The 27,604-nt window shown below is 43.8% G+C and overlaps 1 protein-coding gene across 2 annotated transcripts; it reads right to left on the minus strand.

Annotated features, from left to right (window-relative positions):
* Window positions 1-27,604, minus strand: ZFYVE1 (zinc finger FYVE-type containing 1). Of its 2 annotated transcripts, none has more exons than XM_055794216.1 (12): window positions 27,488-27,604; window positions 25,573-26,445; window positions 11,529-12,033; window positions 9,405-9,619; window positions 7,232-7,338; window positions 6,166-6,274; window positions 5,486-5,583; window positions 5,263-5,380; window positions 4,729-4,899; window positions 3,798-3,978; window positions 3,175-3,288; window positions 1-2,105 (listed from the first exon to the last, which is right to left on the minus strand). In XM_055794216.1, exons 2-12 carry the CDS (start codon window positions 26,068-26,070, stop codon window positions 1,873-1,875), a joined length of 2,349 nt encoding a protein of 782 aa, XP_055650191.1. In that variant the 5' UTR covers window positions 26,071-26,445; window positions 27,488-27,604; the 3' UTR covers window positions 1-1,872. The 2 variants fall into 2 exon arrangements, with proteins under 2 accessions (XP_055650191.1, XP_055650184.1); XM_055794209.1 differs by lacking the exon at window positions 27,488-27,604 and adding an exon at window positions 27,069-27,449.

The raw sequence follows: 27,604 nt of genomic DNA on the forward strand, positions 1-27,604 counted from the left end.
TTGTTGAAACAGATACCAAAGATTTTATACAAGGAATGTCATGGCTGCTTTCTCTTTGTGCATTAACATGGTAGTAAAGCTACATGCATAAACAGCACACAGGGCACAGCCTACAAACCAAGAACACGGTGCTCACCCATTAAAAAAATAAAAATACTTTGAAGCACAGAATTATGCTGGATGTGCAGAATGCCTTTTAAGAGAGGATTTCTACCTAACTCATGCCTTCCCTTGGGCAAATGTCAGTTTATGGCAGACTTTGCTTACAAAAAACATTAGACAGTCCCAGTAAACTCAGCCAGTACCAAAGGTATCCCGGAACATCTTCTAAGTCTACTTCCATGTGTAGGCTGGATGTAGTTGTGAAAAGGCCATCACTTTGTATGTTCTTTCAGAGACAAAGTGAGAACCACTTGTTACAAGGAAAAAAGTCAGTACACTTGTTCAGAAGATAAAGTCTTTTATAGCAGTTAATTTAATAATACAGTCCTAAAACAGGGTGTTGGGCACTCATCTACACAAGAGCACATTTAATAAGCTGGGGAAAAAATACCACAGTTCCAGGACATTGCATCAGACTCCAGCCACTCCAAGAGGAGACAGTTCTCATGTGGTGGAAGAATTCTTGTCTATGTAAGCCAAGAAGGGAGAATTTTAGGCAGTTTAATCCACAATGGTCTCTTACTTCTTATAACTGGAACCACAAATCCACAGTACAAGACAGTATTAGTTAGGTTAAGTGCTGCTTTTGAGAATAAAATAGTGAATTCATTGCAGTCCTTCAATAAAAGGATGAAGTCCAGTGAGTGCCAGTTGCTAGGAGCAAAGAAGAAAGGTTCCCATTTTCCCGGTGGATTTGTAAATTTGTATTATTAAAAAAAAGGGAAGTCAAATCTGTGCTGTTTCTATGCAACCGCATCTGAGAACACAGAGGCTCCAGGATCACTCAAACAGTGGGGGAGAAGAAAAGCCATCACACCCCAAACTTCATATTTCAGAATTGCCTATGTCACTTGTCCTCTTGTTCTGCTCTGGACAAAACTTTTAACTGAAACAAGCTAGCAGAGAAACTTGAAGAAAACCTGAGTACATGAGAACATTGTCAGGAAGAGCAACACCCTCCTACCTTTTGATATGATACTGAAGTTGAAATGGCAAAATCAGAATGCTCTGCCTTGTGCCGTATGATTTGCTTTACCTTTCAGAGCTCTACTGGTCTCTACCAGGGGTCTGCTTCAACTTGGTACCTCTTGCACTGCAAGACCACTGCTCATATCACAGTTCATACAAACTTGCTGATGAATCTGGGTTTAATCTTCCACGGCTAGAAGTATGGCACCTCCAGGTGTAGGGCTGGTTGAATTACCAGGTATAATTCATAAATCAACACTGGAGATTTCCTGGCAGCACAGAGTCCAAACCCTCCTCACAGGACATCGTGATCAGCAAGACGTTCCAAAAGAAGAATCAGAAGGCCCTAAGTCTGATCCAATATACTAAGGAACACCACCATCCATCATGTGAACTAGGAATACTCAAAGCTTCATTAGCCAACTGTATATTCTTAACATACTAAATTATACATAGTTGATATATTTGTTTTTCTTTATTTGGAATAAAATACACTGGATTTTGGTTTGCTCATTTACAAGGGAGCTTTCTCTCTTCCCCATTTAATTTGAAATTAAAACCTAGAGGCTGAACGTAAGCTCATTCCCAGTGTTCCAAGATGGATATAACATGAGAGGAGGCCAGACACTGGAAACATGCACTCTGGCTGCAACAGGTTAAGAGGTGAAAGGGAGACCAGATATTTTCATTTGTAACCCTGAGAACATAAGGAATTGCAAAGATCTGGAGAAAAGCCTGGGGTTAAAGGTCACCAGGCTTTTTATTGCAGTTAAAGCAAACTCGGACTGGGTGATCCCATCCACGAGAGGGAACCGCTCTGCGGTCATGTGAGCATTCGTCACAGAACCCCTGGCCACAGGCCCGACAGTGGTGTTTGGAGAGTTTGATACTGAATTCCTTCCGGCAGTTGTGGCAGTGCAGGATTTCGTGGTCTGGTACCCAGTATGCAGGTCGGGCAGCATCTTTTACCAGACCTATGGAGGAAGCGAGGTGGGGGGAGGAGAAAGAGGGAGAAGAATATAATCTGTGAACATGAGCACATCAGGAATGTACTCCAGTGGAAGCACTCACACACCGCAAGTTATATCACTGCCATTAAGGGGAAGAAGACCTACTGACAGAATACTTCAGTGCAATGGGTAGCCATTTAGGCCATTCTGCCATTCTCCCATGCTCTGCTTCTCTTCAAAGGGATAGACTGTCTCTCCTTAAATGGTGGCATCTTCTCTTAAGCAGACTCTTCTAGAGGTTGAGACAGTTGCCTTTCCCTACGTTGTTTCAGCCACGGCCAAAAAAACAGAATCACCAAACCAAACTTTCAGATATGCATATACTGTCTGAACTGAGAAAAGGGATTTATTCTGCCTTTCATTGAGTCGGACAAGGGTGATGCCAGCACAAGCTGCAGGCAAAGCAGTGGAACGATGATCGCTGCAATGAGGAGGAAGTCAGGTCCATCAACAGAAGATTCAAATACAAAGTATTTGCTGACATACCTGAACTGCCACCCAGCACATGAAAGAGCAGCAAATGTTCACTGTACTAAGCTCACCATTAAAAATCACGTTACTGATTACTTTCCTACCATTACCGACCTGGACAACTTCAGATTCTCAGCCCTCCCTTGCAGAAGTACCGAGTACCAGTAATATCCATGAACACATTTAAAAGGCACTCAGCATCTCTGGAAGAAAACCAAACCTGATAAAATGCTTCCTAATTGGCCAGTCTTTAGGGAACCCCAGGTGGCAGGTCACCGCAGTGATGCATCAGGGGAGCACAAATTACTCACAGCTCGGTGCACACAGATTTGCACAACAGGGAGAAAAGAGGAGGTGTGAACTGCAGAAACAATGTGCTGAAAACCAAGAGGAAACATCAAGCAAGAGAGGTGCAGGGGGCTGCAGAACTCTCAACCAACAGTGGTAACATAGTGGAGGGGTCAGCCTGTCACAGACTCTTGAAGTTTAATCAGAAGTTTTGCTCTGTGAAAACAAAAATGCCTCTAGACAAAAAAATCCATCAGAAGAGATCAGAGCTTACCTAAGGGAATGTCCATGGCTGTCACCACTGCTCCAAGAGTGTTCTGCACAGCTTCCCCCACCTTCCTGGCAATAAGTGTCCCCCCTTCCTCGTCTGAAGGCAGCTCAGCCACATCTGCATGACACAAGAGTAAAGGCCTCAACACCTAGGTCCAGCACGATTTCTGCCAAGTTTCAGGTAATTTACACCAGCAAAAACCAGCAGCAAACCCAAAGAGCAGCTCGCAGCCTCTCCTCAGCCTTTATCTTCCACATCCCCAACCTTGGATTACAGAGTTCTCGCTTTCATTTCAGCAATAATGGACAAAATACACACTCTGCTGAAAGAGCAGCATCCCTGCTCTGATGCTAGCTCCACACCATCAGTAGATGCCAAAAAACCAAAGTAAAAATCCAATTAGAAAATAATTTTGTCAGGGGGTCAGATATCTGGTAGCTTGTTGCAAGGGTCATCTTCCTGCCAAAAGGCATTGAGCTCGTGAGCTTCCCTACTAAAAACTCTGTACCAAAGCCCACTTTGAACACTGTCTACACCCAATGGGAATGGTTGTGACCCAGAAGCCAGGGACAAAGGCTTCAGACTATTGCCCAGAGATAATTCTGTCACAATCAACTCAAAATTACCTAACTGGATGCCCCTGTTTTCATAGCAGTTGTCACACACACGCACTGGTGCTGGTCCCCAGCCTCGCTCAGGCACTGGACGAGTCTTAGAAGAACAGCCATCACAGAAGCCCTCTCCACAGGCCCGGCAGTGATGTTTAGTGTCGTTATCTTTAAAAGGCGTGTTGCACTTATTACAACTCTAATCAGAGCAACATAGAAAGAAAAACTGTTAGCTTGATCTTCCTTAATAGAAAAATAAAAAGCAGAATCCCAGGATGGCAAGACTCAGACTAAAACTGTGAAAAATATAGTTACACTTAAGACTTGGGTGCTATCAGTCGTATAACTTCACCCTAGGGAAGCAATTCAGACAGGTAGACGTACAGCAGTTAAGCCAATAGATTGCTATGATCCCTTCATTCGCGATCACAACTAATTACAGACACATCACGCAGGGCTGAATGGTGGATATTTGATCTTTGTGGGGGGTAAGAATTCAGAAGGCCGTTTTCATTGAAGAAGTATCTGTTCCCTGCAAGACGCAGGGAATCCTTTCCTAGTTAAATTGCAGGGGCCAGCTTGTTGCATCTGGCATGAAATCAGTTTAATCTGCACCTATAAAAATAGTACTATCAACTGCAGTAGCGAGTTGATGTCGATTCCTTGCTTTGAAGAGCAAGTTCATGCACACTAGGATTTTCCACAATACTGCTGGGAGAGGAGCTCACAAAAAGTAGGGAGCAACAGTCTCTTTAGCAGGGCTGGGCAGAGACTCTGGCTTAGTCAAGAATGGGAAGAGCTGAAAGCATTTCAGTTCTTAAAATTGTAGAAGGGCTTGCTTGCTGCAATAAAACAAGACGCATCTGGAATCTGCAAAATACTGTATTACTTAAAGGGTAAGGATGGTTTTAGCTACACAAAGTGTTTCTCTACAGCAGCTGCTATTTACCAGGATCTGAGAGTTGGGTCTCCAGTAAGCTGGGGCAATCTGGTCTGTCAACCAGGAGGTCACAGCTTTTGTGGGTCCCAGGCTAAGTTCAGATACTGATTGTGCCATGAAATTCATCCCATCCAACAAACGCTGGGCTGCATTGTTGTTGTCTTTCAGAAATCCATCAGTCTGGAATTAAATGGATATTCATTTGAGAATAAAAACAGGAAAACTTTTTTTTTTAGATGCAGATGTCTGTCACTCACTGCTTCTGTTAACTGGAGGGCAAGCAGGAGCAAAAAATTCACCAGTCCTACTTTGAAACACAGGGGTAGGTTTTCACAGTGTAAACACGTTCATAAACTGTAACTTAGCCATTTCAAGACAGCCAAAAGATGACTGAAGGCCCCTGCAAAGGTTCTTTTAAACAGCAGAGACATGAACCAGCTGTAATGAAAGCAAATCCATTTTCTCCATCAGTGTCCAGAAGAATCAACATAGACACGTGCATGGCTGCACACATACACAAAGACTATTCAGCAACCAGCTTACCCCTGGCCAGACATGCTCAATTTCTGTCCTCACTACAGTGTTCACAGGATCTTGGTTGCCAAACCAGTACTGTCGGCTGCGGTACACCACCCCGCAGTTGGGACACTCGATCACATACCTGCAAAAGAGGAAGACAGGTTACCTCAGTGAGATACTGGAAGTCCAGCGCACCAGGCAACGTGGAGGCAACAGACAGCAGAAAGATCTTAGCTGCAGTACTCACCCCGACCAGGCATACTTGGCAAGGCCCAGCCAAGGGGAGTCAGTGGAAGCAGAGGTTTTTGGCACCACGCTGACCTCCATCCCTCGTTCATAACAGGCCTGTAACACAAAGGCTCAATTAAAGCTGCGTTCTTCGGAATCCCGGACTCCAGGTCTCGCAGCTGTTTGGCCACATAAAGCATATAACTTGGCACACAGTTGTCTCCACAGCAAAGGAGAGCGCTCATCAGAACCGATTTAAAAACAAAACAAAACCCGCTATCAATAACGACATCAGGGAAGCATTTCTACAACAATAAAAACCATTATGGTAGCTGAAAACTTTCCTGTTTCCTGCATGCACCCTTCAGAAAAATTGGCTAATACCAAGCAATGGGCCTAAGCAAATAAGAAGAGTAACCACATCAGGTATGTAGAAGGTCAACATCAGCCAGGCTGAAAGCAGCTGGGTTCACAATTTAGCTATCAAATGACACACAGCACACAGAGCTGATGACCTCTCCAAGCAAAACTGGGGATCAATTTTTCTTGTTAAAGCCACAAGCACCTCTCCCATTTGAAAAACTTGAAGAAAACAGGCACATGCCTGTTTTCCTCATTCCATCATGAAATGTTTCCTCATTTCCTGGGCCATCCTTTCCTTCTCCATCCTTCAGACCTTATCCTTGCGTCACTACTCACCTTGCAAGTGTAGACTCTGTTATCATACTGGTGAGAATATCTGCATCGGCTTTTTGATTCATGAGGGACTCCTTCCTTTGCATGGTTCATGCTTTTCTTGCAGCCACACCTGAGTATGCAAAAGCAAACCATGAACTGATGCTGTTAGATATGGGACAGATGTCACCAAAAGTTAATTCATGTTACTATCTTGCATTTGCATAGACGTTTTAACCCCAAACCATTTTCACAACCGTACATACAGCAATTACATCCTTTATCATTGAAAGGCAGGCTCTTTGGAAAGAGGCATAGCCACTACTTCACAGTACAAAGCAGTGCCACACAACAATTTAGTGCAGGAAACGATCACTGTAGCCAATTTAAATGTCACAGAGAATTTTAGGAAGGACTAACCAAGTTTGGAAATTGACCAGGACAGAGCTAACACTGCAGCCCTTGCAAGGAGCTGCTAGAAATTCTCTAATGAGTGCAGGAACATAGCACCGTATCACATTTGAAAGAAAATGTTTCCAGAAGCACAATCAGCCATAACATCATGCTGCTATAGCGCCTCACAGACCCAGAGCACTGACTGCCATCTGCTGCTCTTTAAGGCTCAATCTTTGGGCTCTTCACAGAGAGCCAAGCTCTAATCAGACCTGGGGCTCCACTTAGATCTAGTCACCGAACGCAGCCCAGGTCCATGATGCATGCTTTAGGATTGTTTATACTGTTTAGGTAATAAAAATGGCAGGAAAAATCATCATAGGAAATGTCAGGGGATTTCTTCAGACACTCCTTTCTTCCCACCCTGTGTGCACTGGGGAGAAGATATGGGCAGAACAGGTTTATAGCCATACACAAAAATAGAGTAGGCAAAGACCATGCATCCAGCTGGGATGCAGCAATAACAGCTGTGCAATTCATATAAGAGTTCAATTTCTAGCTAATTTTGCCTGGAAGTACTAGCTGATGACAGGTCATGTCAGGTGTCAAGATGTCACAGAAACTTTCTGTTCTCGGGCTGCAGACCAGGGCAGCACTATCTTCTAGAAGGATGAGGGTGCATTTCTCATCTACTTACCCACAGCTGAGGCACACAGAGGAGCATGTGAAATATTCATCTGGAAAGAAAGAGCTGTGAGCCATCTGGTCATCGGGGATCTCCCCACTGAACCGGTCACTTAGAGCCTGTCAAATAGAAAAGAATGAACTGGTAAGGGACTGAGAGCAATGCAGACATTTTAAGAAAGCTTTTGTAAGCAAAAGCATGGGTTCCCTACTGGAGGGAGAGGCAAGAGAGTACACAGCTAACAAATAATTTCTTACTGATGTGGAAATCAAGACGACAATTAGAAACCAAGAAAGACAACAATATTGCACTTATATGGAAGTGACCTGAATGTTTGTAAGATCCTTATTCTTCTCTTCTCTTCCTGCTCCTACTTTGAATTTTATAGTAGAAATGTGTGGTAGAAGATCACATCTACCTCTATGCATACAACCCATGCCCACAATAGCAGGGTTCTTGCTAAGAGGGCTTTGCATTCTGGAAACCTCCAGAAGGAAACTCGGAGAGTAAATTCTCACAATGAGTACATGAGGACACATTCTTGGCCCCTCAGCTCAGAAAGTGCTGCCCTGAGTTTTCCTCTGGTCTCTTGAATAATTGTTCTTCTCTGGTGAAACTGAGACAAAGGGATTTGTTTCCTTTCCTGGGAGCATCTGTTCGCAGATTAAGCCAGTCCTTAGCCCTGACACACTTCACCTTTTTCAGTTCTTTTGGGTGTTATGGTAAAAAAAAAAAAAAAAGTTAGCACTGGTTAAGGGTTTTCTGGATTGAGATCTCTGAAAATATAAGGTCTAACTGTAACTATTCCTACAGCTGAGGTTACCATAGAGGCTGCCTGCTCTTCTTTTCCTCCCTCTCCCCTCCTCCCAGGGAGTAGGGGGGGAGCATCTCTGCTGTCTAACAAGGGTTGCCCACACAAAAACACAGACACGTGTGTATCTCTCACCACAGTTTCTCTCAAATAAAATCTCTACACAGACATCGGATTTCAGAGAATTTAAAGGAAATTAGCTTTAGGATCTCTTTTCAAGCTTGACTGATACAGGCCAACAGATTCAGAAGTTAAAGGAGGTGGACATAGGTCTCTAGCAAGCCTTGCGTCCTCAAGGCAGTGAAGCAAAAAAAGTTAATTTCTAGTCAGTAGTGATCTGAACACAGCCTCTACTCTACTGGACACGTATTTAAGTATACTAGCAGCTATATCTGAAACTGAATTACTTTATTATTGCAACAAAGTCCTAGAAATCAAACTGGAACTAACCACTCCAGCTGGTTTTGCCTTGCTGCCTGTCTGCTCCCTAATGCAAGGAACTGTGTACATGCCACCCCAATACTTCCCTCTGTGTTTCAGCTACCCCAAATACAGAGCAGATGGAATTATCTGCTCCAACAGCTGCAACTAACATCAGAAAAAACTGCTAACACTACCTTCTTCTGTAGATATGCCCCAGCTCTGCCCACCCCTTCCCAATGACAGCTGTGCTCTTCAGGCCAATGAAAATATCATGCTTCTCAGGTAGTGGTAGCAATGTGCAGAAACCCATAGGACAGACTGCAAATTTGAAGACCCAAAAATCTCTCTGACATCCTAGTGAGTGACCTTTCTAAGAAAATCACCAGCTGCTTTCTCTGATTTCTTTTTGTCAGCCTTCTGATCTGATGCTGTACCTGTGAAATGATTATTCATTTGGCTTGATCCCACCTTGTTCCCTACCTACCAACACATCTCCTTCCTCCTTTTTGCCTCATAGCCCTTGAGTTACACTACACTCAATGCTAGGTTTTGCCAACCATTAACTCCCTCCAAGCCTTCTGCATTCCCTCCCCATGTGCTGAGGCCATCCTTGGGAATTTCACCAATAACTCCTTCTGGGCCTCCTATCTGTCATCAGTTATTTGTTTCTTTCCCAGTCGGTTTCTTCCTGGCCCAATTTTTTTGATTTTGCTCTTCAACTTCTCTTGACCTTTCAAGGTCTTTGCCAAAAGTTTTAAAGTTAAAAAAAAACCCAAACTACCCAGCCTATCCGGCTGTTACACAAAAGTCATCATCTTCATGGAAGATCTGCTTTACCTCCAGACATCGGCAACATCACTAGCTCCCATGCTCTACCTTTATTAGCTGCCACTGACAGTTACTAGCAGCAGCGATACAAATAAAGATCGTGATGAACTCTTCTCCACTTACTTTTAGTGCTTTGTAGATAACCCCAGGCTGTCGAGGTGACCGAGTGGTGTTGTTCTCCAGCTGCTGCTCCACAGCTCGCCTAAGTCCAGAGAAATCTGTTGGAGGATTGTATGTCCTTGTTCCCTTGTAGTGGATTGAGCTGAAAGCCTCAGGAAAACAGCTTAGCTTCCGAAACCGATCCTGAATGAGCTTCTCAGGAACCTCAGAAGGATGATCTATATATGACAGCATCAGCAAGTATATAAACAACTGACCGTTTAAAATAATATTTAAATTGCACAGTGCTTTCAGCACAGTGCTAGTGTTTTCCTAATTACACCCAAATACATTTGGAATGCAGTTATAATTATATTTTACAAGAAGGAAAAGAAACAAACTATTTCCAAAAGCAGTGTCTGCTTTTGATACACAGCTTTAGATCCTAAAACCAAGTTCCACAGGTAAAACCAGAAACATGTAGGTTTGGAAACACAGATATCCAGAAGCAGCAGCAATTTATGACATAATATAAGGAAAATCCACATCAGCACACTTGTTAGATCTTCACACCAGACCACAACTTGGTATAGCTAGTCGTAGCACCCTGGTAAGCGGAGGACATGAACTTTACATGGGCTGCTTATTCTCCACGCCAGTCCTACAGCAAGGAAGGCCAAGCCTCTATCAACCCTTTGTACCCGGCAAAGCACTTCAGAACTAGCCATTATCAGGTCAGACTACAGAGCTGACCACATTCTTCTGCCTGCTTCCACGTACCAGTTGTACACTTCAGAATAAGGCAGGCCCCTTCTTCCCTGCCCTAAAGCTATATAAACACACTTATCTCAACTATCCATTGAGACGGATGGTTACAGCTTGCTGCAAATCCATATGTGAAGAGGTTTCTTTCCTATTCCTACCATGATCAGAAGTTATCATAAAAATATAATTCTACTACACTGACTTTGCACGCAGGTGCAGCTATCATTATGGGTCACTAAATCTGACCTGCTGAAACAGCAATTCAACAACTATATGAAACTTTGCATTGCTAGTCAGCAAACTGCTATGTAAGAAAAGGAACTGCCTTGGCAGGTAAGTTTAAAGCAATTAAGAAGTCACTTTAATAAGAGCCAGAAAGAACGTCAAGTTCTACTAGCTCAAGACCTTACTGGTTAGAAAAGCCAAAATGAGAACGTGGGCCAGCAGAAAGCTGCTGTGGTATTACACAGCCGAAGACTCCTACATGTTCACAGACAGCAGGACTGAGCCTCAGCCGGTGCAGGCCAATTCATTAGGGCTCTTGCTCGTCAAAGTATCAGAAAGGGACAGCATAAAGAAAGGTTTCATTGTGCCATTTGAAGCATGGAAAAAGTGGGGCCAGGAGAAAAAATTTAGATCCCTATACAGTCAAAACCAAAACATGCCGTGACTTCAATAGAACAATGCATTTCACTCAGACACACCAATAAAATAAACAATTTAAATATGCATAATCCAGTATGGCATGAGCCAAGTTAAAAGTACTGGTGAAGAACACTGAAAGTGATGGGAATAATACTGAGCCAGGCCTGCTGCTTTGGCCATATCAGATACTTGCACAGATAAAGGTGGCATCAAACCATCTTCTCTGTGCCACCATAACCTCAGCCCCAACCTCACACCAGCCTCAGAACGACGTTAGTCCAAAGAATTTTAAAAAGTAGAGTGAAGTTCACCAGTTTCATTATTCTTCCTCATCCCAGTTTCTACACAGAGATTTGTTAGGTTTTTTGCAACATGATACGCCATATCCCTGCCAAAACCCCAGGGTGTCTCAGTTTTCACCTTCGTCTGCCATATCACACATACTCATGATCTTGTATGATGACCCCTCCTATGGCTGGCAGAACTCCCATCATGACTAGTCAGTGCTGATGTCCAGCTGGCTAAGAGGATTATTCTTAGCTGATATGGGGTAGTCAGATTGCTATCAGGGAATGATCTGCTATTTCCATAGCCTGGGTCCCAGACTGGAACAAGCCAGACTAAAATGCAAACCGCATCTTTTACATGGTAATAAAGAACACCGAATATTCAATGCAACCTGGCAACTTATAGATAGCACTTAGCACATCGTAATTCAGTTTCTTACTGCCTACTCACCAGAGCCCAGCAGCTTGGTGTACACAGTCTCATGAAAGATGATGACACCTGGACCCAAAGTTGACAGAGGAACATCTAGGCCACAGCGGGCTGTGGTAGCTTTTAGCTCCTTAGTGAAATGTTTTAAATAAGCCTCCGAGGCATCACCAAGGAATTTGAAGAGATCATTGTGGAGCCTGTCAGCACGAGTACGGTAGATGACAAGGTCAGAGATGGCCAGGACCTTCAGCAGCAGCCGTGTTCTCTGGCTCAGGTTCACAGTAGCCCCCAGGAGGCCCTCTGTATCAATTACCACCACTTTGCGGACAGGGTCATAGGCTGCCCAGACTCCAACTGTGCAAGACTCTTGGGCTGGAGACGTCTTGAAGACTTCCCGGCCATAGAAGAAAGTGTGGTTAAGGGTGTGAGACTTGCCATCCCCCGTGTTCCCAAAGATGGACACTACCTTTAGATGCTGGTCAGGACTGCAGTCCAGTTTCTTAATAAAGTCTTCTTCATTCCTTACCTTCAAAAAAAAAAAAAAAATTATAACTATGCAATTGGAATAGACAACACTGGAAACACAGCTGGTTCCAGGATTCATAAGATTAATGAGAATGTTTACTTCCTATTCAGATTCTATCATAAGTTTCTGAAGCACCAAGAAATCCAAAGAAAAATATTAGAAAGCAGTTCTGTAACACACACGCATCAGTGGGATTCAGGCTGCTCCATCATGTAGCTGTTTTGAAACTGATGCCTCACGGTGATTATCTGTCTAGTGAAACCTCTTGTACCTCACCTCATTCCCTAAGGCAGTCCTTTCAGGGCAGGGCGCACAACCCTACTTCCCCGTCTGCCAGAACAGCTGCTTGGAGCACGGCAAATGCTCTCAGTAGCACTAGTCTCCTGGCAAGCATCCAAATTCAGGCACAAAACAAGGGAGTGCTTTTGTCACCTTAACTTGCCTCATCCACAGAGGCTGAGCACCTGTCTAGGGAGAACACACTCCTCCATGCAGCTGTGCTGCATCTGTGCACAGCCAGGGCTCTCCAGCTGATAGATCCTTCCGCTAAAAGGAGGGGCAGAGAAAAAGAAAGCAAAGTTGTGCACTGGAGTCAGCTGGTTGAAGCAGGTCAAACTGGCTTTTACAAAAGTCCCACAACTACCTCAATGATCTGTTTCATAATTTTATGCATTGTGCTTTCATTAAAAAACAAACACACACCACCACACACAAACACAAACCCAAGAAAGTATAGACAGCCTTCAGCAGGTAACTTCTCTTTGGCTTCACATGGATTAAGTGACACAAATCATGCTATTTAGGTTAGAGAATAGGGCATTTTCTGTTCAGGTACTAGAGCAACAGGGAACACATAAACAAGCAATGAAGCAGGTTAGGGGCTCTGTACAAGAGCCTGCCTTGGGTTTGTTGCAGAACACAGCCTTGGCTTTCAAAAGCTTCATGCTTTCGGCTATGGTTGTTTATCACTTGCTTTTTCTTCTTCCAACAGGTTTTATCCATGTGTTACGTGACTGGGAAGAATATGACAGAGGCACTTTTTGAGAAGGGTTAAATTCACCTCCTCCATCACAATTCCCTCCAGGAATTCCCATCCGCTGAAAGGATCAGGGCTTCCATCCCTTCTCACTGGCCTCTCAACTTCTGGAAGCTCCTTGGCTATTCCTGGCCCTCCTCCCCCAAGTACATTTGGAAGGTCTCACGATATGCAATCCACAGAAGCCATGAGGTAACAAATGGTTTCTTTCAACAAGTTTATTCTTAGATCAGCAAATTAGTTTAAGACTCAGTCAGCCCCATTTTCTCTGGTCAAATCTATCAGCAGCATCTAGACTTTGAAGGAAAATAAAAAACCGCCAGCGTGCCAAAAAATAAAAAATAACCAGTGTGCCAGACTGTGGTTGGGAACAGCATTCAAAAGAGAAACTGTGGACTGTAAGGCTGCAGTAGCTTCTCCCGGACTCAAAACATTCAGGGCAGCCTGACAGTATGGAAGAAAACAGGAAACAAATCAAAATGCTCTAACAGAAACTTTTCTGGTGCCTGTGGGAGACCATCAAGATACACTCCAGTTACAGGTGCAGGAGAAAGGGTCTGCTTTTTTGGTAGCTGTGATTATTAGCTTGTCATCAGGAAGATAATTTTAGACAACAGATGCAGTTTCTCTTAATGTCTCTGGAGATGTCTCTGTGGATAAAAGGAAGTTCTTGGTTCATGGGATAGCTCCTATAAACATTCACAGATTTGATAATAATGTTATCTGTATGTAAGCAAAAAGAAATACGAAAATCTTGTTTAATTTAACCCCCACCTCCCAAACTTATTACCATAAGGGTGGCAGACCCTCTTTTTGCTGGAGTCAGTGGTTATGTACTCCCTGGATGTCTCAAAGAAATAGCAGTCTTCAAACAGCTGCTTAAGGATTGGCAGGACAACTAATAACTATGGTCTTTTAGACAGCACTGGTTGTTATTCCAGTATCAGTTTGGGAGAGTTTGTGGAAGGGGCTGAGTTAGTAACATCAGAAGGCACAAAGGACAAGGACCACAGCAGTCAACTCACACAAACTCTACTGCAGCTGAAATTGTCCCAAGCTGAGCTAATGCAGATGTCCACACCAGCAGCCTTCTTTCACACTCAATGTACGTTGACAATGGGGCAACTTATTGCGGGAAGAAGAGCTGGATTGCTGAGCCAGGCAGAAGAAAAGTTGGTTCCACATCAATAATCCAGGTCACTCCAGCAGAAAAGTTAGACTGAATATCAAATCAGGCACCCAAAGCACTGAGCTGTTACCCCCTTTGAAGGCTCTAGGCTCTTTCAGGCCTCCTTGCAGGACAGAACTCAGGAGTGATTTGGACAAGCAAGTCACCCAGGAGCACAAGAATGCACCAAAGTCTAGCTAGTCCAATGTTGAGTCTCACAGGTCTCAGCAATGGGTGAGAAGACATGAAACAACTAAATGTTTCCTGGCATGCTTTACCAGCTCTCAGTAGTCAGATGTCAAAGGACTTCCCAAGCAGTGGTTGCATCTAAAGACTCATGTTTGGTAGAGAAGTAGTAGACATAGCCTCTAGGAGGTTGTCTAACCCCTTTGTGAACCTAGTCATAGTTTTGGATCCTACAACATCTTGTTACAATAAATTCCATGGGGGGGTAGGGGGTGGAAGAAACAAAACCAAAACCCAAACCAATACAACCAAAAAAAAAAATCCCTTCTTTTTGTTGAATATGCTCATATGTCATTGGATGTTCCTTGCTTTTGTGTGCTTGTCTTCTTTAACCACTGTTGAGCACAGGGATGATACTCTCAAAAAAACATCCACAACAATCCCTGTATCAGTAGTCGAATTTTCCTCCCTTGAGGAAGTTCTTTAAAGACATTCAAAGTCAGAGTGGGTGTAATAAGTGTCAAAGTACTAATACTCCTGGGGCTCAAGTCCCACTTCTCAGTTTTGCTCCTCATCTCTAAAGAAATTTGCATGGTACCACCTTCTGCTGCATGTGCAAAGGACTCATGTTTCCATAGCTGTGTCCATTCCCACGTTTCCAGAGTTCCACATCTGACATGAACAGTAGAGAGTAAACATGAAACCTTCCTTAAATTGCACAGCTGTGTCAATCAAGAATGCAAACTTTGTATGTCTAACCTAAGGACAAGAGGCAACTCTCCAGCCCCTTCTCTATTTTGCCATTTCCAGCATCAGAGACTCATTTACACTTTTGTTACAGCTCTTAAAAGAATATTGTCTTCTAGAAAGCACAGTTTTTACTCCATCATGGGTCAGAATCCCAATTAGCCTTCTTTTACAGTGTTAACTACGTTTCTGTTAGCAATTGTCATCCAGCCCCCCATGCAGTCATTCCATCCAAGTTAAGCTGAACTGCAGGTGAAGGTCTTCAGCAGGAAAACCAGAAGACTGTACAGCTAAAGTCCTTTTTAAAAAAAGACATAAAAACTCATACCACAGTGCCATGGAACACACTTAGATCTGAAGACTCGTTGCCATCCATACTTGGAAATCTGTTATACCTACCGTAACAAGTTTCCTAGATCCAAGCCATAACAAAAGTCGAACTGTGTAGGAAGAGACAAGAAACAGGTTCTGCTAAAATCACATTCCTGCCTATGAATTTCTTGGAAACAATGTAACTGGAACAACAACATGTTAAAAGCTTAAGAACAAGCCCCATAAAATAGAACAGTTTCCAATGACCTGTACTCATACAACTTTAAATCTGCCTCCAGGAAAAACAAACATATTAAGAGAATCCAACATTTTTACCAGAATTTTCTCCTTTTAAAACTCTTTATGAAGCCTTTAAGTCTTGCTAATATTCATGGAAGCAGTGCACAAAGCCCGAGCTGTGCCACGATGACACAATAGCTCAAAACAAAAATCAAGAGTGCTTAGCATAGTATTTACCACAGCGCCTTCATTTGCTAGTCTTACACTGTCATTTTGACTTACATTGGTACTTGCTTTTGTTGTTGCATTTTGAAATCTTACTCTTTGCTTGACCTGATTTTAACGGAATATTTTCAATAACCAAAATAATTTTCTGCAATCAAGAAAGATACCATCATATAAATCATTCAATTTCTGTGTCATTAGACTTATCTAACAACCAGCACACGACAATATCTTCCAAGACACAATCACTAAACAATTAGGAGGATATAAATTTAACACACTTTTCAATGAATGGAAGAATAAGCTACAAGATTTGTAGAAGCACATCCAAATATATACCAGCATAAAATTGCAACCATCTGAAACAAATCAGTCTTCAAGCAGAAGCGGTCAAAACAACCAAGTGGAAAAAAAAACCCCAAACAACAACTATTTCCCTTAAAGTATAATTTAACACTGGCTATACAAGCAATTCTGTTCACAGTTCAGAAAACATTTTAAAAAAATAACGTTTCCAAGAATTCAAACTAACACCTGAAAACAGGATGCGAAATGGCAAAGCAAGCTAAAACAAGATCTGCAACCTTTTAAGGAGACAATTTTAGGTAATTGATCTTAAGGACAGAGTATCATGTCAATCATTAAACCTGGAAACAGAACAGATCTGTCAGATCTGCCCACCTCAACACAGACTACTTTACGACACAGCTTCTAGATTTTGGCCGTTGTGTTTTACTCTAAAAAAACTGAGTTCCTATCCAGAGGTAGGTGCATACAGAAGTCTTATGGGTGCATGCCTAAAGCCCTAGGTTCTACCATTAGGTCATTGCATCAGAATTTCAGTGCACATTGAAAACAAGAGAGAAACCTTTAAAGCAGATTTCTTCAACTACAGCCTGTAAGACTAATCTGAGAAAAATAACCTGCACTACAGTACAGTGTTGCCACCAAAATTCACATCTTTGCAGAGCTCCCTCACAATGACTCCTGGAAAGGTAGTGCATGAATGCAAAGAAGTGCAGCTGGCTTACCCCAGCAACTCAAGTGCAACAGCTATTATACAAGCAGCTGGAAAGTCCCTGCTTTTGCCCCAGGAGAAACTTTTGTTGATATTCCCAAAAGTTTCTTGCTACCAAGTGAGAAAAAGGATTGGGTAGTTCCCTGTGAGGAAAAGAAACTCTCTGCTATGAAACCCATGACATCAGTAGAGCTGTGAGACGGGCTCTAGACTATCATAATTCAAATGTTGTTTCCACTAAGATCATAGACTAATTCAGGCTGAAAGAGACCTCAAGAGGTCATTACTCCCTCCTGGCTTTCAAAGGCCTCCAAACAAGAGAGATATTGATCATAAGCAGGTGCTCATGAAGAATCAAGGCTGACTTAAGTCCAAGCAGCTCTAGTTTCCTACCCTAGTTTGTCTCCTATACCTTTTCTTCTGCATGACTTCCCACAGAAAACATTATTTACGCCATTACTTGAGTGTTCCACATACAACTTAAAATCCATAATCCAATTACATAGCCATATTTGGTAGAAAAATAAGTGCCTCTGAAACTTAAATTTCCTAAAAGCCTGATGAAAATAAACAGCAAAGAAAAGAAAGATGCTAATAACTTTTCTGAGGAAAAAGTTTGTCTCTTGTCCACTCCACACAGCCAAGATACACTAGTAAGCTGAGCAGTCATGCCCATACTTGCTAGCCAGTAAGCATGCTGGCTGGCACGTGACAGCACACACGCTGCTTCTTCCCCAAAAGAGAGAAGATGTGGATAAGCACTGGATAATGGGAAGCAGACATCTCAGAAATTACTTTATTAATTCTACTGCTCGAAGAGTTACTTTTTATGTAACATTTTATGTTACATAAACATTTATTTATGTAAACATTTTATGGTAGCTTGGGAAAGCTTTCCCAAAAGGGCTGCCTCAATGGGTTAGTTTACAAAATTGCATATGTCATACCAGCAGTTACAATCTGTTGTTCAGGACTAAGTTATTAATCATTGACCCAGCAAACACTTAAATATATTTATCATTATTATGCTCAGTAATAGCTTCGACTCCAGCCAAGCTGGCAGCAGACATCAGCATTCTCAGGATCGGAATCCTAGAGAGGCTCAAGCCCAAATTGAGTGAGCTGACACTGGATGCAGGGACAGCAAAATAAAGGAGGAGACAGGCACACCCTGAAGATTTAAGGTTAGATTCCAACACTCCTCAGCTTTAGCTAGTTTTGACCTTATTCCCCATGCTGGGTGCAGGTCTGGCTCAAACAAATGGTTTCATTTGGATTAGGGGTGTTTTCTAACCTCAAGTTTTTTGTACCTGCTATTTGCCTTCACTGCAGTACCACCTACAGGTTCTGTTAAGATTTCTCATCCATGAAAACAATATCCCTGAACTGAAAAACTTTTTCAGACCAAAGTTAACCTGTTCCTCCCCACAGCTCTAGCAAAGGAATTAAAGGACAATATTTTTTATGGGTTTGTACAGCACTTAACAAGATTGAGTCTTAACAGGACCTACAGGTCCCTGCAACGAAGGGTGGAGGCTGCCCATGTCTGGGGCCCATGTCAATCTATTACAGGACTCTTTCCTGAAAGAGGCGAAGAGGTAAGAGTTAAATCCTGCTTAACAACCCTACCCAAAGAGAGAGAGCCTATTTCAAAGGTTTTAAGACAGTGGTAGAAAAAAAACTTAAGGGGATGGAAGGTAATCCAATTTGATTGGACTCCTCCCTAACGCAAGAAGCAATATTGCCTAAAATATTGCTATTACCAGGTCAGTCACCCTTGTAGATGGAGCAGAGTTACATGAAACTGCTGAAAGCAGAAGACTAGACAGCTCACTAACCTGTTTGCTAGCAGAAAAACTAGTTTTGCAACAACTCAAAACTAATAAAGACTTCAAGGTAAATGCAACTGCTGCAGAAGTAATGCTAATTTAAGAGTGTCATCTAACTCTTAAAAAAGAACAGTAAGCAATAAAGCAGAAATAATTATTCTGTATCCTAAGTACTTTTCAAGTTCCCCACAGATGTTAATTTGGCCACACAGCTACCAATTACCACCCCAACATCACAGCTGTAGCATCAGAGGTCACATTCAAGTGAAGAGACTTGCCCAGAAGACAGCAAGTCAGCGAGCAAGTTCCTGCTGTACCTATTGGTCTTCCTCAGCACTTGGGGTAAACAGATCACCTGCGTGGACACTACTCCGTAACACTGTCTTTGTTAAGAGTCTTTTAAAAACCTTACTTGTATCACTGTTCCACTCTTCCTAGAAAACAGTTACTTTGGTTATTTTCCCAATTGCAGGGTGTTTTGACAGGTAGGCCAAAGGACTGTGAAACTTCTGGCTTTATGCAATCATACAGCAAGGCATTAACAACCCAGGTAAAAAAGTAAAGGGTAAACTGCAGCAACACCTGCCTCCCAGTGACCCCTGCAGAAGGGACAAAGTGGAGAAGATGGACAGGGCAGAGGGCTGCAGGAGAGCAAGCTGCCAGATGCACCCCACACAAAGCACTCACAGCCTACTCCTGCTGGCAGCACCCAGAAGCCCAAAAGGATTCACTGGATACAAGCAAAGAGAGGTACAGCAGAGGAAGCGCTAGAACACCCTCTTTCTCCCAACAACCCTACTGAGGCTCAGGAACTCCTCGAATGAAACAGTGAGTAATTCCAGAGTGGCTTGCCACCCAGCTTCTTTCACCTGTGACATGCTCTCCCTTGCTTCCACACCTGCACTCATTTCAGCATACGGACAAAAGAGAATGGAAGCAAGCAAGAGATTTTACTTTAATTACAGCCCAAGAGAACCATATCATGAACAAGGTACAAAAGCAGTGCCAGGGAAAAGCAATATTTAAAAGTGGCTGTGTTCAAATTAGCTAGGAGTCAACCTGACACTGGTAAAGGTGCTGTGCCTTTGTTGAATGGATGGCTCCTCTCCCATCTTCTAAAAATACTCTTCAAAATACTGGTATATGTCCAGTGGAAGAAAGAACACTACTAACCAGCAATAGCTAAGCAGTTTTTCTACTACTTTATTCCACGGACTGAAAAACAGTGTGCACTTCAGTGCAGGAGAGAGAACTGCAAAACTGATAACAGACTGCGATGGGAGGAATAATGAAAAACACCAAAGTAATAAGGGGAAAATTCCTAGACTGTAGGACAGCAAACTCCCAAAAATACTTTGGCAAGAAAACCTCTCTGAAGCACAAAGAGAACTCGTTAGTAGTACAGCAACAATGAAGGACAGAAGTTACATATCCTGATCAGACAGATCACACTGACCTAAAAAGCTTGGATTTCTTCTTCCTCCTTTACATCCATAGCACATACACCAGCTGTGACTCTTCACTTTACAGGATATGGACTAAAATTCTCAGAAACTTATAGCTGACTGTGCTACCCTAAAGCACACACACACACACAAAAAAATCCCCCAACAGCAGATCAAGCAAGAGTGTCATAAGAACTAGTACTATTTGCTAGACAAAAGCTTTTCTACTAGGAGGCAAGCCATAAGACTTGGCGATTGTGATCTTCTCTTAGAAGACATACATTAGCTTTCATTGACTGACAAAGAACACGAGTAGGAAGAAGCATGCCTAGTAACTCTCCATTCTCTCATCCCTACACTTTTTGCCAGGCTTAAATCCATAGATAATAAGGAAAAAATCACAGTATTTTCATCAGGCTTACAGTGAGAGTGAGAAGAGGAAAGCAGCTACATCCCTAAGGAGTTATCAGTCTGTACATGTCACTTTTCACAAGGTGGGACAGAGGAGGACACGTGGACTGTTAGAGGCTGGTTATTTAATGATTGTCTAAAATGGTCTGTATTTAAATAAGAGCTACAGGTCACACGGCATCATCTGAACAGACTGCAAAGAATTATATAGATCCTGCTCAGTATTGCTGAGGGGAAGAACTTAATCCTTTAGGTGTCTAACCCTGTTAGCAGGAATAAAAAGAATTCAAAGAATGGTGCTGTATTTAGGAAATGGATCTCTATTGGCAAAACAAGAAAAGTTTATAAACTTCTAACTGCTGCTTATAAACTGCTAACTGAAGAAAGGGAGCTCACAGTCAGTATCTCAGGGGAGACCCAGAAATGAATGTATGCTCCTTCCTCCCCCACAAAATTATACTGCTGGGGATATTTTTTGTGACTAGCTAAAGGAAGAAGTTTTTTTTTCTTCCTGTCTCCTTAGTAAGACAAGCTACAAAGTCAGTACCTTTTATTTTTCTTTGAAACCCCGAGATTGGGTAAATTCTTGTGACAGAGCTAATTTCAGGTCAAAGATCAGTGAACTCTTTAAGGCATGCTAGTAACAATCAAGCACATCCCCTATCTTCTGGGGTCAATGAAAGACTTTTTCTTCTTCTATAAGGTGTATGTGCTGAGTCCTTAATTATGGCTTTGGACAAAGTGTTATCACAGAAGCCACTAGTGACACTACAACCAAGTTCTGATCCTGTGGTAAGAAGTCTCAACATTTGTTCTCCAAATTGTTGTTATGTATTGCTAAGCATTTCTTCTCCCCTACCTCAGAAGTAGTCGTAAGTAGAGTTCGCTGTACAACTGATAGATAACTCCCTGCTTTATGCTAAAAAGCTCTATTGCAAAGGTGTTGTAAAAAGACAAAACCGGGATACTGTTCCAGAAACTGCATAAATGTAAGTACAAAAGACAGATACAGACCAGTAGAAAAGTTCAAGAGACAGTGAAACAGTAGCAGGACTTGAAACAACTATCCTAAGCCAAGTTGTGTTTTTATTGTTGTACATTTCTGTGGTTTTCGTAATAGATCCATGAATACAGGGGAGTTTTAAAACAGATCAATTAATTTTCTAAGTTCTTAAGGGAAGTGCCTCCTGTGAGCAAGGGGCAGCACTAGTGACAGCACAATACCTGCTTGAAAATTCAGCAAGCTAGAGGCAAGAAAGAAAATCTGACATCTTGACAGAGAAGAACAGGAGATTCAGCTGGGGGATTTGCACACAAAAAAGAAGGCGGCATGCAGTTTGAATTTAACACAGCAAAAAGGAGATGTGGAAGATTTAACGAGAGCAGCGTCAAGACCAAAGCAATTGCCTGAGGAAGTAATCCCCACACTATCATTGAGTAGAGATGAGCAAGGAAGACAGACTATGTCAGAGCCAATTAACAAACAGATGCTGCAGTTATCAAGAACAATTTGATTGAAGTCTCTGCTTTAGATATGTAATAGATAAGGCCAAAAGTTTAATACTGTATAAAGAGAAACTGCATAATGCTGCATAAAACTACCACATAAAATACTACATAAAACTGAGAAAAAGGACCTAGAAGGACCTAGAATGGGATCTAAATGGCAGATGATGCCAGTTCACAGAACATGGACAAGATTTATTTTCTGACAGAAGAAATCAATAAGGTCTTATGAGGGGCGATAAGTCCTTGGAAAAAGGAAAGGCAATTTTGTGGTGTAGGTCAAGAAGGCTGGGGACTAACACACAAGTTGCAAAGCATTACGCTGTGTGGTGAGACAGCTGGGGTTGGACTCCACGAGTACCAATCTCTTTCTCTGGTTCTTCTGCAGACTTGTGGTACAAACTTGGATTTAACCCTTAACAGCATTTTCTTAACATGAGATAATCAATCTGTTTCTGAGGTGCTCAGATATAGCACTGTTATGATCAACGTCACAGAGAAGCTTTCATTTCACAGATCTGAACTTCAGCTACTATCAGTTCTCTACAAACAAATGCTTCACAGGTGGTTGTTTAAAATGGGACCTTTCCTAACTAAGTGGGTTTGAAACAAGCACAAGTAGTCCACAGCTTTCTGAGCTTATGGTTATGTCTGCAAAGTGCAAAAAGCTTTGAGCAGGCCAGTACATCTGTGCAACATGGCACAAAAACAGTTACGCAGATCTCGGAATTATCGTAGCCGTATCACTGCAGTGCTGAGCCCAAGCTAAGATTCTCTACTTCTCAGCTAAACTAATTTCCTCAAGCACAGCTCCTTATGGATTAATCTATATTGCTTCTGGATCTTGAACTAGCTCAGTTATCGTTCACATGCCATAAATGTCCTTCAGTTTCAGAGCTACCACCTCCAAGAACCCAACAGGAACAATGAGATGAAACATAACCACTTGAGCTTAACAACTCCAACTTCCAAAGGAAACCAAAAAAGAAATCTCTTTGTGTTCCCATGTCATTGAACCACTTTCCAGTCAGAGGTTTGTAAATACATATACATCAGCGAGTTCCTTGATCCATCATGTTTGATCAGCAGCATAACTAGTTCTTCCTAATTTTGTAGGACTAGCATTTCAACATTTCTACGGCAGAATCTACCACTGATAGCAAATCAGCAGTTTCCTCTCTTATTTCCTAACTAATGCAACAATCTTCAAGTTCCAAAGGTCAAAAACCAGATGGTTAAAGATAGCTGGACACCATAATTCTGATTAATCCTTCTCCTGTCTGCTGAAGCTTAAGAAATCACACACCATCAAACCCTGAATCTCCACATTTCAAGTTATTACTATTTTGGCATTTTGGTTGGTTTAAATAAAGAACATTCTTAGGATTTCTCCCCAGGTAATCAGCAATAATCTTGCTAATGGCAAGCACAAAAACCTGAGGATCACTTTCCTACAGCTAAACTGGCTGTTCAGTATTATCAAGAGCAAAAGATGCTACAGAAGATGTCTTCAGAGCTAGCTAGTCATCTTGCAGCCCTCTCTAAATAAAGGTCCTCATGCTCACTAGCAGACACATCACTATAATAGCAAGCACTCTAAGTTCCAGCTGCCAGAAAATATTTTAATTGAAAACCTCTCAAACTGCTTTGACACTGGCTGCGAGATGTCATGTGAGTATTCAGCTATGAGGAAGAGGTCACTCCAGGTGAAAGAGCTCTGATTTAACATCTTGATAGTGAAGCAAGATCATCTTTGGAGAGCTTTTCCAACCCTGTTCTGATCAAACGGCTATGATGTGATAAAGGACCATTGCTGTCCCAATAAGGAAGTTGGCTTTACTGCCTATGACATTTAAATCTCAATGCACTTGCTTGCAACAGGCAGCCAGAAGTCCATCTCAATAAGGCTTAGAGATGCATGGGTATAAAGATAATTTAAACCAGTACAACTACACACAGCCACAGCTTGTGAGCAGCCTTCCAGGACATCCCTGTTCCAAGACATTTCAGAGCTTGCTCTAGTGGCTACATGAAGATCATTGAAAAGTCTGCATCTTAAAGTAGCAGTTGCATCTGCCACGCATTACAAGGAAATGTGTGTGTGCTTAGGGAAGACACACAAATTCCAGACTGCTACTACACCTGAAACTCACTCACTCACTTTACAGTTACTGGTGTCCTGCATTGTGTGTTTTCTGTATCAGTGCATCTTAAGGCCTGTTATATCCTTTCCTCCCTTGCCCCTTCAAAAGCCATGAGAATTTGTCAATCAGTACACCCGAACTGACCAAAATGCAACCCAAGTATCTTGCATCTATTCTATATTATAGTATAATTACAGCATGCATCTATATAGACACACACACTCTTCTATTGTATGGAATAGATACAAGATACTTCAGTCACGTTTCCTTGCAATGCGTGGCAGACATTGACTGTTACTGTGATGGGTACAAATAGCTAATTGACCAACAACCAGAATATCATCACAATTCTTTTTACCACTGGTAGTATGGATATGTCAAATCAGAGCAACCAGATACTGAGTCTTCAGGTGACCTCACATTTTCTTTCAGTGTTCCCTAAATGAGGTTAAACATGAAAGATGCAAATTGGAAACCAGAAGATGAAGCTGAATTTTTTGTTGTGTAACTAACCTGCTCTGTGACTTTTACACGTCGCTGTTTTCACATTTGTAAAGTATTTTTACATTTGTAAAGTATTTTTACATTGTAAAGTGCCAACACCAAATGTAAGGGCCAACAGAAGAGTTCATTAATGGCATAAATTGAATGCCAGACTCTCCAAAATGTCTCCTGAGGAGCTGTTCCTGGTCAACTAGTATTTTTATCATTATTACCAGCAGGCATACCCCAAATTGATGGCCGATTTCCTCCTTTTTCAGCAAAAGGCTAACAAGAAATAACATTTGTGACAAGCAATACAGCTTAACCACGGTGTCTGTAGGACTTGGATGACACGCTTTGGATGCTTATTTCTACTTTATCCCATTCCTAAAAATCAGATGGATTTCCTGATGCTACAGGAGAGTAGCAGGGAGCTGTAGTCTTGCATTGCATTAGACTTGGTGCAGTGCCCACTCCTAGTCATACAGTAGGAGATTGGCTGCCAACATTCCCATTTGCAGGATACCTACTGCAATACTCTCAGTTCAATTTTGTTCAGGAATGATCAGCATCCTGCACAGACAGCTCTTATCTTAGTTGTGTGTGTCTCAGTACAGCGTCAATTCTTTCACCAGCTTCGCTTTCCAAGCCTCTAACTGGCTATCCTCATTTTGTTACGGTTGCTGCCAAGTTACACTTCAAGTATTAATCATGCATCACAGCAGCCTGCTAGACTAAGATAGAAACTGAAGGATCTCACCCATGCAAACAAACCACAGCACTGCTTACCTGAATCTCCTCAGTTTCATCCACCAAGAGGAAACTCACAACTTTCTCTGTCATCTTCCTTCTCCTGGTCTCCTCATCCATTCCCTCCTCCTCTTCCTGCTCCTGGACTTTGCCAGCATGGTACACGGTGACAGGGTGCTTCCTTCTGTTCCCCCCAGCATGCGTTCTCTTCTGACACTCCACGCAGAGGTTGATTTTGCACACCTGGCACCTCACTGCTGCTATCTGCCTTGAGCCCGTCATACTGGCGTGCATTATGTTCCCATTGGCACCTTTGCAGGAGTCACAGTATGGGACATGACCGGGTCTTATACGGGTCCGTTCGTGGTTCCGTAACCTTTCTGGCTGATGCAGCTCTTCTTCACAACGCTGGCACTGTAGGCTCCGGCACTCATCACACTCAAAGATTGCTTCATCTGTCCCACTGCAAACATAGCTTTCCTGGCACAGGAGCGTCGTGTTCTGTCCTTTCTCTGCAGTTTGTGTGTGGGCGCTCATTTTCAGACTCCTTTAAAGCAGTGTTTTTCCCTCCTGTTTCTGCTTTGAACAATGAGGTGTATAGAAGGCAGTTGCAAATTTAGTATTTCCACAGGGGAAAGGGACACAACAGGAATGCTGTCTGTACTTAATTTTAAATAATCAGTAGATGTTTCTGTAAGCGTCATACACTGACGTGCCTCCCAGGAAGAGTCTTGGTGACTGCAGCTGAAGTTTTCTTTCTCCAAAATAAACTTAAACGATGTGACTGGTTTCACAGACTGTTATACCCAAATGCTGCCAGACATTCTGTCTCTGCTCAACTGCGTAACATGTTTTCAATGAGGAGAAAAAACCCCAGTGTTGGGTACTTCGGCGGGCAGGGCAAGTGTTCCCCTGAAGGAGAGAGCGGAGGGAGACAGCTGGTGAAGAGGGGCAAAACGAGCAGCAGGGACTCGAAGCGCACACACATGTACACACACACTGTCAATACTAGAAAATTCTCCGCTTTCGCTCCCCAGCTAGGCTCCTCCTTCAGAGTTCACAGCATTTATTTGCTGGGAATTTCCTGATGCGCTTCTCCCGATAAACAGAAATCCGCTCGCTTCTTGTGCGCTCCTCCCCGGAACGCCGGACACCGACGGCTGCCGCGGCCGGGCTGGCGGATTCCCCCCTCCCCGCCCCGGGCTGCCAGCGCGGGCCCCCGAGGCCGGCGCCCGCTGAGGGCCGGCTGCGCACCGAGCCGCCTTTGTCTCGACCTGCTGCCGCCCGGCGGCGCGGGGCCCCAACCCGGCCTGCCCGCACCGGCCCGCGGCCGCCCCCCGCCCAGAGCCGGTCCCACCGCGGGCCGGCCCCGGCACCCCAGCCGGTTCCACCGCCCCGGCAGCGCTGCCCCGCGGCGCCCGGCACTTGTGGCGCGGCCGCTCCCGGGCGGGGCGGGGCGGGGGCCCCCCGCGAGCCGGCCGTAGTTACGTAAGGCCGGTGCCGGCCGGCGCCGCGCCCCCGCGCCCCGCACCTACCTGGGGCTGCGCCCAGCGCGGCGCCGTCCTGCTGCGAGCAGCGGGCCGGGAGGAAGGGGGAAGCCCCGGCTTCCTCCCGCCGAGCGGCGGCGACGGGGCCGGGAACAAAGGCGGTGCGGCACCGGGCGTCGCGAGCCGGGCTATTGTTTACAAGCCGGCGGCTACCGTTCTTCCCCTTCCTCCCGCCGGCACCCGGTGACTAAGGAGTCGGGTCCCGGCCGCGGCTTCCTCCGCCTCCCCCCACCCCCGCGCCCACCCTGCGCCCGGCGGAGTGTCCCGGTTCCCCTCCCCCAGCGGCCGGCACCCCGACCATACAGGCGAGGAGCCCGGCAGGGCAGGACCCGCGCCCCCTCCGCCCGCTCCCTTCGTTGTCAGCCGGGATCAGCTGATCGCGGGGAACTTCAGGGTTATTTTCTCACGGCGGAGACGGGAAGGCGGCGGGCGGGGCGGCGCTGCACGCCGGGAGATGTAGTCCTGGGGCCCGGCCTCACGGGGCGCCGCCGGCGGGCTGCACCGCGCCGCGGGGCCTGCCGGGA

The sequence above is a fragment of the Falco peregrinus genome, chromosome 1, assembly GCF_023634155.1.
Source record: "Falco peregrinus isolate bFalPer1 chromosome 1, bFalPer1.pri, whole genome shotgun sequence".
Lineage (NCBI taxonomy): Eukaryota > Metazoa > Chordata > Aves > Falconiformes > Falconidae > Falco > Falco peregrinus.

Bases quoted from the DNA above. Each gene is read 5' to 3' on its own strand.
- ZFYVE1 (XM_055794216.1), bottom strand. From the start codon at position 26,070: ATGAGCGCCCACACACAAACTGCAGAGAAAGGACAGAACACGACGCTC. The intron at 7,339-9,404 runs GTAAGTGGAGAA...TCTATTTGACAG, and splicing joins TTATCTACAAAGCACTAAAA to GCTCTAAGTGACCGGTTCAG. The intron at 5,381-5,485 runs GTGAGTACTGCA...CCTCTTTTGCAG, and splicing joins GCCAAGTATGCCTGGTCGGG to GTATGTGATCGAGTGTCCCA.